This window comes from Alosa pseudoharengus, unplaced genomic scaffold, assembly GCF_046254945.1.
Source record: "Alosa pseudoharengus isolate Yale_2024_CS ecotype anadromous, Long Island Sound unplaced genomic scaffold, YU_APseudo_1.1 YU_APseudo_1.1_scf_8, whole genome shotgun sequence".
Taxonomy (NCBI): Eukaryota; Metazoa; Chordata; class Actinopteri; order Clupeiformes; family Clupeidae; genus Alosa; species Alosa pseudoharengus.
The window spans coordinates 22382451-22400738 of NW_027468870.1; the positions used below are offsets into that span (position 1 = coordinate 22382451).

The 18288-nt window shown below is 42.1% G+C and overlaps 1 protein-coding gene across 2 annotated transcripts in view; it reads right to left on the bottom strand.

Moving 5' to 3' along the window:
• jade2 (jade family PHD finger 2) overlaps positions 1-15923 on the bottom strand; it is an 80858-nt gene extending 64935 nt beyond the window's left edge. Inside the window, exons 1-3 of one of the 2 annotated variants that reach the window (XM_076273948.1) lie at positions 15652-15923; positions 3585-3651; positions 1989-2074 (exon numbers count right to left, since the gene is read on the bottom strand). In XM_076273948.1, coding sequence (XP_076130063.1) covers positions 1989-2074; positions 3585-3651 — 153 coding nt within the window. In that variant the 5' untranslated portion in view covers positions 15652-15923. Of the gene's footprint in view, positions 1-1988; positions 2075-3584; positions 3652-14695; positions 15627-15651 lie in introns of those variants that run through there. The other variant, XM_076273949.1, reaches the window with a different exon arrangement.
• Positions 15924-18288: the final 2365 nt, after the last annotated feature.

Genomic DNA, 18288 nt, shown 5'->3' on the forward strand with positions numbered 1-18288 from the left:
GTCCTGTATTTGACCCTAGGCAGATGGGTCAGGCCCTTGAGTCGTGGATCTGCTCGAGGTTTCTTCCTATATGCATCTCCAATTCTAGGGAGTATTTCCCCTGTTGCCCCCGTTACCCATGGGCCTCTCTCTTTCTTTTCTTTTCTTCCTTTCTTTTCTTCTTTTTCTCTGATTGTCTACACTCTGTAAAGCGCCATGATGCATGTGTAATGTTTTTGCGATCTATAAGCACAATAAATTGAAAATTCAATAAATTGTTTCTCAAAGTGTGGTCCGGGGACCACTGGTGGTCCACAAGCTATCCCAAGTGGTCCGCGAGCAGACATGGTAAAATATAATATAGATGAGATGAGATTGAACCAACTTGTATGTAAATCCAAACAGTTTTGCAACACTGCCTATGTAAGCTACGCCAGTTTAAATCATATGAATTCTCTGACACAATAAGCAAGGTGCAAAGACAATAAGCCAGGTGGTTCAGTGAGTAGGCCTATTGTATAATATACTGTTGAAGTAGTTCTACTGTTTTTTTTTTTTTTTAAGCTACTGTAGGTGGTCGGTGATTTTTTTTTTATTATTGGTTAAGTGGTCCTTGGTCTGAAAAAGTTTGAGAAATACTGCTTTAAGCCAAGTACTGAAGTCTTGTTTTTGTCCTTCACCTCCATTCTAAGAAACGTCAGCACCACCACCAAGATATTACACATCTGAACACTGGAACATTCTCATGCTGATTTTTTGGCAGGCATTTTTCTACATTTATTTATCTGGATTTTCTTTCTTTCTTTTTTTGAATTGGGGCACTATGCTACTGCTCCCCCCATCCAATCACACACACACAAGGTCCTGGCAGCAAGCAACACGGGCACCTGGGACTCAGAACATTCCTACAGCTGTTTGCATCTGGTTGCCATGGCTCTGCACAGCTGTTACTGCCGGCGTTAATGAGCATCAGTGCCTCTCTCTCATGGCGTCTGCTTCCCCTCTGCACAAGGCTGGCAAGAGAGGTGCAGGCCGGCTGCTCTGCGTTAATTTCACACCTGCGTGCATGCAATACACTTCCTTCCTTCCTTTCTGTCCTGACACAGCAGGTCTCATTCATGACAGCAGCCCTAAGTATAGTGCGGAAATCCACATTATGGGCATGTTTTTGGCTTGCAGGGTTCTGACTGTAGACTGTAAGGGCATGCAACGTATAAGTGGTAATTTTTTATTCATAACCTTCAACACGGAGATGAAATACACTAATATTTATCTTACAATGCATGGAAATACCACTTCTGAAGAAAATTAGCAGTTTCAGCAGATACATTCATCGATTACCAGGAGGAGTAAAATTGCCCATATTAGTCACAAAGGCATGCAGTCAGCCACACAAATGCGCAGGTGAGAGTTTGATTTGCCCTCACACAATGTCATTCATCCAACACAAATATCTCAATTAACCCATTTTAACCACTGGTGGGGAACATTGAATGCATTTTGTGACTGCCAACAGTCCCAGCCACTAATGAACTGCAGCTGTGGCTTGATCATCTGAACACCTCTTAAATGTTCACTGAGACTGTCTTCTCATCCAAGCATGGAATAGTTGGTAGAAAAATCACATGGTTACAGTCCACCCAACCCAAATGAACTCAGTCCTTGTAAAATGGTATGCTACAGTAACTCTTGAGATGTTCTTTTTCAGTGGAGAAACACTACCAAAGTCATAAAACTGATTAATTCCAATGCCAAATCATGAAATAACCATAACTGCAAACATAGCACTTATTTCTGATTGCCACCAGCTAAATAGCGGTGTAGAAGTCATGTAGCAAATAAATGCAACAAATGGAACTCCGTAATATAACTTTTTAAACAGATGAATTTATATTTCTCAGGGTTGGCTAAGAGGATAACCATTTTTACAAATCAAAGTTGGCTGGCTCATCTTTGTGTAATTAGATACTTCACATTGAGGTCAAATGCATAAATGATTACACACTAACCTCTGAGGGCTTCTTGTGCTCTTGCCGAACCCATGTGCTGTTGGTACCAGTCGTCTTCGAAGACTTTGACCAGGAAGTAACATGACCTTTTCAGGAAACAAAGACCACATATTACACAGAGAAAAAAAAAACAGATTCAAGTTGTCAGTTTTCTAATGAGCATGGATTATGCAAGCAATTAGCCTTACTGTATCTCAACTTGACCCTAATGTAGGCTTTTATCTGGTAAGATGATGTGTCTCTGACTCTCGAACATGCTTTCATTTACATAAAAATGGCAGACTGGCTCCCTTGGCATCAACATTGCGTTGGCCTACATTTGCGTTGATTGGCAAGCACTTATTGAGTACATCTGCCTGATTGCTTGGGTGTGCGTCATTCTCTAGATTCTGATATTTGTTAACGTTTTATGGAAGACCCATATTTTTGGTTTAGGTACAAAATTATTTCATCCCTATAACATCCCACACTGTTTACTTTCAACATCTACAGGTCTGATGTTACAAAACGTGAAATTTAGAAATATAGACCTGCTTTAGGAAGTATCCAAACTGAAGGACAAACGGCAAGTCAATATAATGTCAATACGTACAGGTATCAGTTATTTGGATTTTATAATTTATTATGTTTTCATTAGATCAGTCCTACCGGGCAAATACGGTCACAGTGCAACATGGAGGAGAAGTTTCCATTACCGTATTGCCTGTTGCAAAATCTGTTGCTTATTACACATCACAGGTTATTCGGTAAGTACACGTCTGACAGACACAGTCAATTACACAAAAAACCAGGAGCGCCAGGATTCAAACACTGCAAGCAAAATAACTCTGCATCTAGATTTAGATATTTAATGTGTGGTCATGAACATACAATATGTGGTTCTATACGGCCAAACAAACTGATGATAGTGTCTTTTGATTAGCTAGGCTACTGTGTCTGAGCCACTACAGTCACTCGTCTGGTAGAGCATGAGCTAAAAGCCTTACTGTCCATCCCAAAGTGAAACACCAGCAGAGAGAGAACATCTATAGCTGCGGTTATTGGGACTCTTGAATCATATTCACACAGGGAGGTCATGAACAGTGATTTACTAACAAGCAGCCAAGAAGCCTTACACATCTGCTCCACGTCTCCGTGTTTGATCCGCGCCCAGGCCACTTCAAAGACATGGGATGAGCACAGAAAACAAGACGCAAGAAGGGAGAGTGACAGAGAGAGAGAGAGAGAGAGAGATGGAGAGACAGAGAGATGTAGAGTGAAAGGGGGAAACTGAGAAAGACAGAGAGGAAAAGAGAGGGTAAAAGAAAGTGAAAGATAGAGAGGGAGAGAGATGGAGAACAAGATGAAGAGAGCATCTTGAGCGCACTCTCCACCCAGCGAGGCTTGTTTACCCCGGCTGTTTATTTAGCGCTTGGCCATGAGGCGCTGCTGAGCTGAGCTTACTGCCTGCTGTATTAAATCCATCCAGTACTACAGTACAGACCGTCTTGACTCACACAGAGCTAATTAGCCTCCAATGGTGGCAATCCCTCCACCATACACCAACACGGCAATAAAGGAACCACCATCTTCAGCCAGTCACACCAAGGCACTTACTGTCAGTGGTGTCCGAGTCATTGCTGCTAGTTGAATACTTTCTCCTCTTCTTCCCCACACTCTCCATCTATAAAAACAAAACAAAAACACACACATTAAAAGAAGAAAAGAAAATAATCTGAAAGGCATTTTTAGTATTTCCACGGAGGCAATATATTTCACAAACACACACACACTCATCGGTGCTCCAAAGCCACAATGACAGTTTGGGTTAAACTAGGCCACAGTCAGTGACGACGGAAAAGCAATGGAGGGCAGAACAGTGGAGAGGAAGAAAGGATGGAAAAAAAAAGAGAGAAAGAGGTGGAATAGGGGGCAGTAGTTTTAGGCCAGAGTTTTTGACAAGGGATGACAAGAGTGACCAAGGATGACCAACGGCGAAACGGGGGAGAAATGGAGAGATACAGAACAGACGAGTAACAGACGAAGAAAGAAAAGAAAGAAAAAAATAAGATAACGAGTTGGAGGAAAAGTGACAGGATTTTTATGAGGCCCTGGGTTAGATTGGCTCCGTTCTGCTCGGTGGATGTACATGTCTGACTCCTCATCCACCGAGACCGCATTGAGCCAGGAAAGAAAAACACTAGAGGAAAAAATGGGTTATGGCCCTTGCCGCCTGTGCGCAGATTTATGTGACTATAAAGCGGGGCTTTTCCCTCTTATATTGGGCTCTTCCTGCTGCACTCAGAGCCCGCCCTGAACTTTACAAGTGACATTTAGACTTACAAACACGGCCGTTCAACTCCTCGCCCTCCAAATGATTCACTGTAAACGTCTCGCTCTGTGCATTACCTGCTTCCTCCATCTGCCCCTGCCTCAAGTGCTGCCTATAGGGAAGCGCGTCCTCTCTTTCTCTCTCAATCTCTCCATCTATCAACCGATCAGCAGCACACATGCATATTGCACTGCTTGCGCTGCTCCACTGGGTGGACACTGGGAGGCCAGCACCGAAATGCTACAAGATCCACAGGTCGTATTACCGCTGATATGTATGTCACAAGACAAAGCATTGCCATTTTCTTTTTTTTTTTTACTTCATCACTTTGAGAGACAGTGGTTGAGCTGTTCACTCCCTGTGTCTCTGTCTCTGTCTTTGTCTGTCTGTCTGTCTGTCTGTCTCTCAGCCATCACAGCTATGAAAGTTTTTTTTTTTTAAACTAATAAAAAAAATGGTGAGATTGAGACGTTTCTACAGCAGCAGAGTGGAGCAGTCCACATTAGGTGCCAAAGAGGAATACCAGATGTAAAAAGAATGCAAGTCTCACTTCTAAAAATGAGAGGGGAAGGGGGGCGGGCAGGGTACCCAGGATCCGGTTTCATCTTAAAATTTGGGAGATGGGGAGGGTGGGAGTCCAAACCCTTTTTTTCCAGGAGGCAGGTTTCTGCGGAAATGGATGAACTGTTCCCATAGGAAGCCCTTTTAGTATTAGTGATGCATTTTCAAACAAATTAAGTGCTCACAGTGCCAGGCAGTGTGGAAAAAAAAGAGAGAGAGGAACTCAACATGCGCCCTTTCCTCATTAGTGACTAGATTCACTGACTTTTCCTACCAGGCAGAAGTGGATTAAGTTACCTACATCCTAAAACTGCTCCTGTCTAATACCCCTACACTTGCCTCTTTGTGAATGGCAACCTTGGCAGACCAGACTGGCAGCACCTCTGCCCTCAAGGCCAGCCAAAACACAGCTCTATGGAGCAGAACGTGGGTACCCGGGCCTTCTGGGTAGTCCATCCTACTTCCAATGAAGGCTCTGGTCTGTAGCAGCCTGACAGTGTGCTACACTGTGAGTGTGATGGTCACAGAAATAAATGTAGGACCAGTCCAACAAATGTCAAAGGTCAGGCTGGCAGGCAGCCCATGTGAAGTGACAGATCTGATGATGTTGAAAGAAAAGGAGAAGAAAAATAACCTTATCACAATTTGCACAGCTGATATAAAAAAAAACTCATAGGCGATCAACCACTGAACAAAACTCTCAGAACAACCAGAAAGGTTTTGTGTGACTGCCAGGGTTCCCACTAAGTCAAATGTAAAATTCCATGACTTTTCCATGACTTTTCCTGACAAAAAAACCTGAATTTTTCATGACTTACTATATAATGAATGGTACAACATACCGACCAATGATTTCAGAGTAGCCGCGTGGCTTTCAAGAATCTTTTTCTTTTTGAGAGCAGGAGATGAATATATGGGCTACTCAAGCAAGCACTAAAGCTAATAACCAGATACTAATTCTGCGTGGAAATATTTGTTGTATTAATGTATTTTGGCAAGTACATTTTAAACTGCTCCCACGTGCTCCCACGACTGCTGCTTTTAAATCTAGACTTAAAACCTACCTATATACATTGGCCTTTGCCTCTTAGATTTTCATTTCTTTTATCTTGCTTTTATTGTACTTTATGTATACTATACTCACTTTATGTATCTTATTAATCAATGCTGTCAGTGTTGCAACTGTACACTGCGTGCAGATGTTTTTCTTTTTTGTCTATTGGAATGCCAGTGTTGCAACTGTACACTGCGTGCTTTATTTATTTATCTATTTTTTCTAGCTAGTCACTGTACAGCACTTTGGTCAGTTTTGCACTGCTTTAAATGTGCTTTATAAATAAAAATTACTTACTTTTACTTTACAAAATGTCCTGATATTCCATGACTTTGCCTCAAAAATGATAACATTTCCTGACTTTCCATGTCTGGAATAGACATTCCAAAATTCCCTGATATTCCATGACTTTGCCTCAAGAATGATAAAATTTCCTGACTTTCCATGTCTGGAATAGACATTCCAAAATTCCATGATATTCCAGAAATTCCATGACCCTGTGGGAACCCTGGACTGTGCTAAGTGAAGAGGGTTTACACTTCAGTGGACAGCCAGCCCAGGACCCTAGAGCACACTCCACTGCCAGTCTTGACAGAGCAGGTGTATTAGACTGTGTGCATGTTAATTGCTCTGTAACCTTCTCTGCTCTTAAAAGACAGAGGGCTGCCAGCAGCACGCCTGGCATCTGGCTCCCCATTTAGTCTTATTTAACGGATAGTCCATTATCAACTTTCCCATGGAAAACTTGGCACAACTCAGACACTGAGAGAGAGAGCGAGAGAAAGAGGGAGAGAAGAGAGAGAGAAAGAAAGAAAGAAAACCGTTGCAGAGTCTGGTTACATCATGAACTGTGTGTGAGCAGGCATTAATTCTGTGTGATGCTGTGTTATAATCCCTTGTCATCATTCCTAAATCACTTGTTGAGCTGTATGTCACCCAATCCCGTGTAAGTGCCACCAGTTAGAGCTGAAATCTCCTACATTGCGCTAGTGCAGTGCACTACTTATGCAATAGTCTTACTGACCACAACTTCACGGTTTGCAGACTGCTTGCCTGCTGAGACAGGTGTGAAAGGGTCAGGGGATTCACTGCATTATTTAACTTCTATTGCTGTTTTCTCAAACTTCAAATAGAGCAATTATCTCTTTACTGCAGAATTTTAATTGTCCAGACTTGTTCAATGTTCAGTTTAATTAATTTACTTACAGAGTAAGCACTATTCTCAGCCTCAATGATAAACAAACCGCAAAGCGGAAACCGACTGTTCTGAGGCAGAGCTTTCTGCACATTCTGAGAAAAACATTTCAAGAGTTTATTTGAGGACAGGCTGAGCAGCCTTTCTTCCTGCCACTACAGTAGCAGACAAGACCACACAGCCATAGCCACCATCATACTTTTCACAACTCTCTACATACAATCCAATGGTTCAGATCACAAGAACCTGGGGCCTGTTGCACAAAACTAGGATAAGGGATTAAGCCGGGATAACTTGGTCATCCTGGCTCAATTTATCTGTGATCCGGTTGCACAAAAGCGGGACAGGGGGCAGTAGGATATGTTATGGTATAAGTTACCATGGAGATTTATTCTGTGGAGCTAGACTGCTCCAGACCAGGCTAAGTTCCAGGATCTATTTAATCTCATCCCTTATCTCAGTCAGCAGTCACCACAAACGGAAACCCACTGCCCACTACACATTGTTATCACATATAACTAGACCCACTGTCTTTATTTAAACGTTTGTGATCATTAATTTCAATGATTTTGGATAAATGATGATTTTTAGATGATGTTGCAATCATTAGATCATTTACAGTTTCCCATAGACTATAAAGCTATGTATAAAATGATGGAATATTAGGGCCACGTAAAAAAACGGTGTTGCCTTTCTTTTTAATTATGTCTTTTACATACTCGCCATTGTGCGACAATGTGACGTCACGGAAGCGCCGTAACTATTTGTACTCGCGCGTGGTGGTCGCGACACTAGTTGCAATATTCTCCTAAACAGAACTGTTGCTGTTGTAAAAAGGCTATGGCTACCTACTTTACACCGTAGAAGAAGCCATGAAGGCGCTCTACTTGCCATGGTGATCAGTGAATCTGTGACCGGTGGCGGGGTCTATTTGAGGGAGCCGTGAGCGCGCACTTATCCAGGATTGTTTTCTCCTGGCTTGATTAATCCGTGTCTGCTCATCCTGGCTTGGTCTTTGTGCAACCAATTAAGCCTGGATGCTCTTGTTTTGGATTCATTGAGCTCAGCTCAGTCACTTATCCATGTGGCCTTCATGTGGTGTGTCTGAAGCGGGCCACTGCTGCCTTGTCTTATGGTACTGATCAACTAGCACGACACAACATACGCATGGGGTCGCGCTGCCTCCCCTCGTTCAGTCGTGTGGCCGTTTCGTTTTAAAATGTCAGTTAGCAGCTCATATTCAGTTCGTTTTAACGTATCTTAAGTGTTTTTTCACAAATGGACCACAATTTTAGGCATGTACTTAACAGTATACAACACATTAATAGCCTATACAAACTATGCAAGCCATTTCGAAATCTTGTTTTATTCAAACTACTCAATGCAACTTCAAATCCTCACCAGAAACACCAACAATCAATATAGGTGGTCATGGAAGAGATCGTTAAAACATTAATATGTCTTGTAAGCGGAACCAAAGTTTCACAGGCACCGTTGTGGTAGAACAAAGGACCTACAACCTCGTGCTTTCATTGGATAGTCGCGTGGCGTTCAATGGATTAATTTGCATAAAGATGGGCATCGGCCCTTCAAATGCAGCGCTGCCTTCCCGGAATGCTTTGCGGGCACGTTAAAGTCGTTTGACGTCACCCATAGGAATAGAGTGGAATGCGACAACAACATGTAGTGTAGTGCTAGTGGATCAGGACTCTCAAGCTCTCCTCATCATCAGCACAATCACTAGAGGACTGGCGTCACAGAGAAGCCCAAATAAAACCAATTTAAAGGGACACTATGCAAGATTTTCCCCTTTACGAAGCAAATTTGATGATAAACGAACTTGTAATAGGCAAACCTACCATAACTATACAGCATAGACGTAGCAAGTCTCTACCGAGAAACCCAACCATGCAACTTCCAAGAGCGGTGGCCGGCCAAATCTCGCGAGAATCGTGAAACATTACCTTGTCAGTAAATATAGCTCTTTGGAGATTTGAAGTTTGCTATTTACAATAGCAGAGTAACATATACATTGCGACTCTAGAGGGAGCTCTACAGTCGCCAAAAATACCTAAATCTGCACAGTGTACCTTTAAAAAGAAATAAAATATGTATTTTTTTTCATTCTGTATAAGGAGGATTCTCAAACCTTGCCTTTTTCTCAACAAACAGGTTCAGACAGGGGCAGGCTTACCTGGGCTAACACTGGGACTTAAGCACGACACAGGCTGTATGCAAACTCTGCAAATCTCTCCAGAGGACCACAAATTACACGTCAAGCAGAGATTTCCTGGACTGCCGATCAATAAGTTAAGGGGCTGTTTTACATGATAAGAACAGTCAAGAATGATTGATATCAGAGGGAGTTCAAGACAGCGCTATCCATGCCAGTTGCTTAAACGCGCTGATTCAATTGCCTGAAACATAATTGAGGGTTTTGTCCATTTCGAATACCACTATGCCAAAGAAAAGAAAGGGGAGCCTGCAGACTACGGAGAGTGCAGTCGTCTCTGCGGCAGGATGACGACAAACTACTTCAGCTCTAAATTCTCACAGAAAAACTTTGACGAAAGATAGATTTTTAAACCATACAACTGTATAAGAGTGGCAAGCAACATCACGGCAATAGGACTTTCACACTCAAGATTTCACACTTTTCTCATCTCCAACACACACCTCCCCTTAAATGTCAACCAGTGGTATTAGGATAAGGAAATGGGGCTGCTCTGGGGCAAAAACATTAATTTATTCCCCATGCTAGCCTGTCCTGCTAATGAAACAGCCTGTTTGTGCCCGGCTCAGTTTCCCTTATAAAGCTTTATTTTCCCTTATAAAGGGTACCATCAAATGACTGGCAATGCCAGGAACAGGCTTAACTAGGCTAAGACCAGGCATCAGGCATCAGGCAGGTTGTAAGCAAACACTGCCACTGCTACATCTCAGCTCGGGTTACACTGGGACAGAGTTGAGAAGTAGACATGAAATAGCCTAGTTTCTGCCTGTTTTAGCCTTGTGTATGGTATAAACTTCCACTGCCTGGAGTATACACACACACACACACACACACACACACACACCAGCAGCATCACTGCAGAACCTGTGGGAGAGGCGTTGAGCCTTTCCCTCTGGTCCACAGGAACACAGAGCCTGCTATTTTAGGATGTGAGTGAGGAAGCAAGGGAAAAACAGGAGCACAGGGAGGGTAGAGAGAGATGCAGAACAAGGTCTGTGTGTCTGTGTGTGTGTGTGTGTGCGCGCGCATGTGTGGTGTGTGTGTGTGTGTGTGTGTGTGCGCGCATGTGTGATGTGTGTGTGTGTGTGTGTGTGTGCGCGCATATGTGATGTGTGTCTGTCTGTGTGCTTGTCACAGAGTATGTCACAGAGGGTGAGACACATCCGTTTTTAACACATTTTCAATCGCATCTCCCAGGAGGGGGTAGATCATGGCTCTCTTGAACATCTACTACAGAAAAGGCAAAGGGCAAGGGCAGCGCAGGGACAGGCTGCGGACAGCTGGCTGGGCTACACACATAGTAGTAACCCAATAACCATCAATAGCTATACTAATATACATATTTTAAAATCTTAGTAGTAATCTTTAAAATGAAATATTGCAAAATATTACCGGTATGTGAATCACAAAAGGATAGTATGTAACACTATAAACATTCCAAACTTCAATGAAGGCTAACTGCAAGTCAGAATCAATGAGCCCTGCCAAGCTTTGCTCCACCAGAAAGCAAATAATGTGAGCTGGCATTATAAGCCATTTCTGGCTGCTGCCCCCCCCCCCCCCCCCCCCCCCCCCCCCCCAACAACACACACAGCTACCAACCTCCGCAAAGAGTGCCCTGCATCTCTTTAGAGCTCACAACACAGTGAATGATGACACAGCACTTGCAGGTGAGGGAGCTGCATTGCCGTGGCAACAGTATGCACAAGCACCACCTCCACACAGATGACCTCACCACTCAAGAGCAGCTACAAGGGGACCAGGCAGGCAAACAAGCAACAACAACTAATAATTTAGCACCAGAACTGCTAAAAAAAACCTACAGTTTATGGAGGTCACACAATTTACTACATATCTAGCTTTTGGGCTTCTGAAATGGACAAATGAACTGGTGAACGATCTGCAAATTATATTTTTCCCCCTAATCCTCAGGCTGCCATAACGAGCCATCAGGTCTGCCAAATGGTTGCCAGCTTTCCCCTGCAAGACTGAGCCGTTTTGACCGACTGCCAAAAAGGGGGGGAGGCAGGAGTGAGAGAAGGAGAGGGAGAGAGAGAGAGAAAGCAAGAGAGAGAGAAAGAGAGCTGGGAGGGGAGGCAAGGTGGAGATTAATACACATGCGCTCCCCTCTGAAGTTCATTGGCCTCTGTGATGAATGTGGGAGAGAGCAGAGTGCCCACTGCTTGGCCAGCACCAGACACCACACCGATTCATCTAACACAGACTCATCCAAAGCTGTGTGCCTTCGTTTCTTTTAGGGAGGTTTTTAAACTCAAGTCACAGATCAGAGGGCATCATGTCTCAACAGAAGGTCAATGAAATATAAATAGCTATCTGAAGAGCAGGTAACCTAATGACAACTAAACATACTACTACTACTATTTTAATCACTACTGATGATGATACAAACACTCAACCCCTCAACATAAGGTCACCAGATGTGTCAATGAATAGGCTCAATATTCAGTCAGTTTATCATAATCATAAATGCGTTTCACTCCAGCAAATCCAACGCAGGGCTTAAAGCAAAGTAAAGGTCTGTGGCTGAAGTTATCAAGATGTCATATAGGCCTGTAGGCATACTGCCCATTTTCAATTCTAAAACAACCTAGCCCATGCCTGAATTCAGGCACAGTACCTGAACACTTTAAGCCCTGCCTATGCCCAACCTGAGAGGTGCAACTTTGGCATCTGTAACAACACACATGTTGATCAAACAAAACCTTCTGTTAAAACACTGCTCATTCCCCGTTTCATTTTCATAGTCATCTTCATAGACAAACAAATAGCAAATGTGATATGGCAAGGGCACACAGTGCAAAGAAAGGGCCTTTTTAGATTACCATAGTGCTAAATGCTATGAGCTAGGGCTCTGGCATAGCTCCTGGCCCTGGAAACATCTTATCTCCTATTCAATTCCTCTAATGAAAGAGTAATGTATCATTTTTAAACAGTCAATGAAACTGAACATATTTACCAAATATATAAATCATACGGTTGCTCTTCTGTAAAGCAATCAAAGGCTTATCAGTTTAATTATAATAATAAAAACAAATTGTCTTTCTCTACAGGATTTCTTCACCTTTTTAAGTGTAGAGAAAGGAAGTGCCACTACTGAATGACTTTTTCCTGTTATTATCTGCTAATAACATTCAGTGATTCCTCACCCTTGGTCACAGACAATTCATCTCTGTTTGCTTGCCAATGTTACCTAAAGCCAACTGAACAGCATGATTCCATGACTCATTGAAGCAGACAAGCTGAATTTGATGAACATTAATGGCACTTCTAGAATACTCTACATGTATGTCATATGCACGCGCACACACACACACACACACACACTCTCTCTCTCTCTCTCTCTCTCTCTCTTCCACCCTCTGCTCCTCCCTTTATTCTTTGACACAAATAAACTGACTTGTGCTATAAAAGGTTATGGGCCATGTCTGTGTGTATGTGGGTGTATATGTGTATGTGTATTTATGTGAGTGTGTGTGTGTGTGTGTGTGTGTGTGTCTGTGTGTGCGCGCGCGGGCGTGTGTGCGTGCATGTGTGTGTACTTCACATCAGAGTGACAAGGCACTGATAGGTTGCTGCAGTTCATTCATGGATGACACACCCCCCAATGGTAAGGTTGCTAATAGGACACTACTGCCCATGTGAGCTTGAGATCTACTTCTCAGCCAATCAAGGGAGACTCCCTGCTAGCACACGGGCTCACATGCTGTTTCTGCATGAACACATAACACACATAACCAGGTCCGTGTCTCTCTCTTTCTCTGCAAATGTTGAAAGATGGAATCAAAGATTGATCTCAAACACCTTCATAAACAGATAGAGAGAGAGAGAGAGAGAGAGAGAGAGAGAGATAACAATTGGCAAGAAATGCTGAGGACAGTAAAGGCTTTCGAGATGGCGTAATAAGATGGCTATGTAGGAAGAAGGTGCTTATGCCCCCCTCACAGTGAGTCATCTCCTGTTACAAGACCAGCGGGAGCTGGAAGTAAGGCTGTCACTACAGGGAATATAACAGGCCCTGAGATGATTCTAAAGTAATTGACTGGAGGATACCATCCATTCCATTAGACTGATCATTGAGCATCAGAATATTAAAGATTGTAGATGAATTTTCGAGTAATAATATGCCATCAGTATGCCTCTGTGCAAATCCGATTAAAAATACATAGATAAGAGGATTACTGCTAGATATACCTTTTTGCAGTCAACTTTGATAGTGGCTTAATACCTTGAAGAAGTCCGACTTCTATTCACCAGTGTCGTTCTTTCTTCCAATACAATTCTGTATTTAAGGTGAAATTCCGTGTGTCGCGTTAAAAAAAAAACGTATATGTACTACTTATTACCGAAACTATCCTAGTCACCACTAAAATTGGGGAAGAGGATGCAGATACTCTCGTCATGCGCATCCCAGATGGTGTCCCGCCCCCCCCTCCTTCGCGGAGGGCAGAGCAGACTTTTCTGAAGGTAAACAACAGCCACTCCCCCTACAGACAGCCCAAGACGGTAACGGCAGATGAAAAGCTGCGGGATTCGAAACAACATGCAACCTTATCCTGAAGCTAGACTTCATTTTAAAGACAAATAGGACATGCCTATAAGACCGTTTCCTTACATTTTAGGTCTGCTTACTCGATTGTAGCTTAATGTTAATGCCATGAGATGGAGCTAGCGACTGCAACTTACCCAGCCAACAACCCACCTAAAAATGCGAACAGGATTTCTCCTGACCACCATATGTTCAACAGCAAAGCGGCTGCCTAAACACAAACCAATCCCAATCCAAAAATCGCCCAATTCCGTTGATACTTCTAACCCAGCTGCTCTGAAAAGGAAGCGAGACAGCCAACTCCGAAAACCGCACAGTCCTGCTTTGACTAGGTTGAGGTTCCTCGCGACAAGCAGGATACGCTTGCATGAGCCTTGTTAAGTTGGTTAAAATCTTGACATGTGCGTGCTCGTGGGGAATTATTTACATTAATACATCCGTTTCTGATTTAAAGTGGCACTATGTTTGTTCTTCCTCTGATTCCATTACTTCATACAATCTACGGATTAATAAAAACGACGAATATAGACACACAAATCATCGTTGGCTAGGTACTTTCGGAATCGTTCTGGATAAAAGTTAACTGCCTCTCAAACATTTTTTGGTCCTCCATTTAATACTGTCATCTGACCTACATGCATCATCTATGAACATAAGCTAACATTACTGCTGGTCTGTAAGACAAGTGCGTGCAACCTCCCCGCTACAACCAACATTAGCAAGCTCAGGATAGCATTACATAACTTGTGAGTGACCAACAGTAGCAACACACATCTTTAACGTTACCTTGGTTCCAGTTTACTGTAGAAAGTATAACGTCCTCCGTCTTGGACGATGTCGGGATATTAGGATACCATTTGAAGCTACACACATGTAGCTTCAATGATAAGTCACTAGTGTAATACCAGTGCTGCTAGACAGCTAGCTGGTTAGCCAATACTGACTTTCTACGTTGGTGCAAACGTTAGTTAGAGTCCAACTGCTGCTGTGACAGCACGTAGTCAAGATGCTCTCCAAAGAATGAAAATTAAAGTCCTTACGCCAGTCTTGTTCAGCTGGAGGATCTATCCACGACTCAACAAATTTTCTCTGAAGACTGCGACGAACGGTTACGCAGCCTTCGTTTAAATAATATTACAGTTGCCTGACTTTCTCGGGGTATCACGCGTAATCCAAATTAGCAAGCTAGAATCTAATGTTATTAAATCGAAAGAACCAGCAACCTCGCTTGTATCTGTAGCTTGTATATTAGTGTTAAGCAGGCTAGCGTGGTAAGCTAACTAATTCAAACTGCAAAACCATGTCGCATTTCGATGGTATCAGGTTTAGTCTTGTATCCATCAGGTAATGTTAATGCAAATCACATGACTCTGCCTCTCTCAGATTATTTGAAAGTGTATCCAGGACGATATTTTTCAATAACTGAATAAACCAGAGGCTAACTGGCTAACGTAGTTTCGAGACGTTCTGCTTAAAACATTTCGACTTCGTGGTTTCTTCCTCTAGCTACCTCATTCGTGCTCTCCTTCGTATGCGATTGCACAGTAACGTTAACGTTACAGGCATACACAAGGAGTCTTGCAACCTTACAACAAAATAACCTCATACTTAAAACTCTTTTGGCGCCATATTAATGACGTACTTAGAATTCACCGTTACAAACAACTATACAACAAATAGGCTACCCTCTACATTTCTAACCATGCACAAGCTAGAGCGAAAACAAAACCAACTTTACGTACCTGTCAAGTTTCTTCAAAGAGTGATAGCAACCATTAAGATAACGTCAACGGCTTGTCGAATCAGTAAATGGGGCGGTTCGTGATAGTATAACCGTCCATTTTACATGGAGGACGATGGGAGCGGGTATCAGCAAAACAATTCTTTATCTTTGCTAAAAGAAGTTGCAGAGATAGATTGCATTCGAAATAACGTACTGATCTGACCCACCCGAACTTTCTAATCAAACCCATGCATCTTTAGTTCCTGTATGAGACTACTGACGTTGCGTTACTTTAACACTCCTATCGTTAAGTAATATGCTCTTCCTCTTACAGTCGTGTTACGGTAGGTTCAGGTGCGCAGTTCATCTTGTCTACTAACACTATTAAATCTCACAGCAACTGCATCAATTCTTTAATACATCAACTTAGAAAACTCAATATTTGCTGTAGGAAGAGATGACGAGGAGCTAGCACTTATACTGAAGACCAATATTTATTTATTATATATATATATATATATATATAATAAACAGGATTTATGCTACAATGGCCACTGACACAGCTATGAAAAGCTTAAATGCATAGTAACATCGCCATATGAATATCAATAGGTTGCATATTTGTATGTTGCATTTTTGTATCATTAATTTACATTTATGACAAGAACACATTTATTAAAAAAAAAACTACATCGATGAAATGTAAGATAAAGAGGAGCACTTCGACACTCATTTGTAATGTTATTCACACAGCAATGGGGCACATAATTAAAACAATTAATGCAGCTGCGTCCCCCTTCCCTAATAACCTCCATATCTGTGCCTGGGAATAGTGTGTGCGTGTGTGTGTGTGACCTCTGAGGTGAGATAAATGATAAAGTATCAGGTTCAATTGAAAAGCAAACAAATGCAAGCACGATTGGACTAAATGTACATGAGTAATGTGTTTATGAGTGTGTGTGTGTGAGAGAGAGAGAGGGGGTGGGGGGGGGGGCGTGTGTGTGGTGTAAAGTGCACTAGAGTGGGTATTCATGGGTTTCACCAGGTCCCTTTCCACAGGTGTATAAAAAAGCGCCATGATTATGAATGTAGACTGCATGGTGCTTGATTAATACACCTGTGGAAAGGGACCTGATGAAACCCATGAATATTTGTGTATATACAGTGCAGGTAGACTTGTATGTCAGGACCCTAAAGGTCGTACTATACAATGGGTTCACATCGCCCCCTGTTGACTAGTTAAAGTGTTATTTCCATTTGTTTGCAATGTATACGCTTGGCCGCCGTGTGGCACTGTCTGGAAATGCAATGTGTAATAACATCAGGAACGTGTGTTCGCATATTATACAGTCTATGGTTCATCCTCAGTCAGTTGCAAAATAGATAGACGGGCTCTGTTAGTCTAATAGTGGGGTCGTATGTATGTGTAATTTTTCTCAGTCATTTCAAATTGGTGTTAAAGTTTGGTTTTCACTTCTAAGTTGAAGAAGGGTCTATAGAACAATTTGAGTCCGAGTGTCAAACACACAGATAACAAAATAGCCTCTAGGGGGCGCTGCAAAATATTTAAACTGCTACAACTTTTTACTAGTTTAACCAAATATAACATATGAGGTATGTATGGATTCAGAATGAAAAGGAGAAACTGGTGAGCTAAGCATTTGTTACCAGATTAAAAACACACTTTATAATAAACACACTTTTAGCCCATGGACAGAAAAATTGTGCTTTTTTTTAGATAAAGGGTGGAAATGCCCTCAAAGTTGCAATGAAACATAATTTTTAAAGTTATTGTAAATAAAGCCTGGGTAATCACTCAACTCGATTTAAGATCGTTGTTCAGAATATCCCTGAAGCACAAAGATACCTAGGATACCCATACACAAATATGGCTGCATAAAGCCGATGTGATATTAAGCACCCAACTTGCAACTTTGAGTTTATGAATTTAGGATCATGAGTACCAACTTTTTTCAATCAAGCCATCATTTTATTCACAAAGAAAATCACAAAATAACTTTATATCTGGAAGACAGTAAATCAATAATAATGTGCGTGGATTTTTGAGGAACCCATTGCGTAATACAGGCTTGTGAAAAAGGCTAGAGGGCTATTTTTGAGTACATAAATCAATGACCAATGACACAGTTTCTGAATAAAGACGGTTTTAGGTAGTCATGAAGTAGTCGTGATAGCCTAAAGTAGGCAACAGACCCATTACACAGCTCAGTCATCATCATGGGCATTGCCTAGCTCTCTATATCAGGGCCGTGCAGAGACCTTTGGAGGGCCAGGGGCTTAAATTGAAAAAGGGGCACATGAAACAAGATTTTTAAACATATGTCAGCATAATTTACAGTTCAATCCGTTAAATTATAGCGACCCATATTGAAACAAAATTCAACATGGAATCTTACAACAAACTACATCATACTATAGTATATAGATCATTTACCCCACCAGGTGAAATCTTTATCTTTTTGTTTGTATATGTGGTGTGTGTGTGTGAGAGAGAGAGAGAGAGAGAGATTTTGTGGCTTTCTTTCTGCATTTGTCTACTGTCTTTGAGGCATCTTGCACTGCATAATTCAATATCATGATTTATAAAACAAAACACAATTTAACTTTGTAAAAACCAACCTGAATTTACATGAAT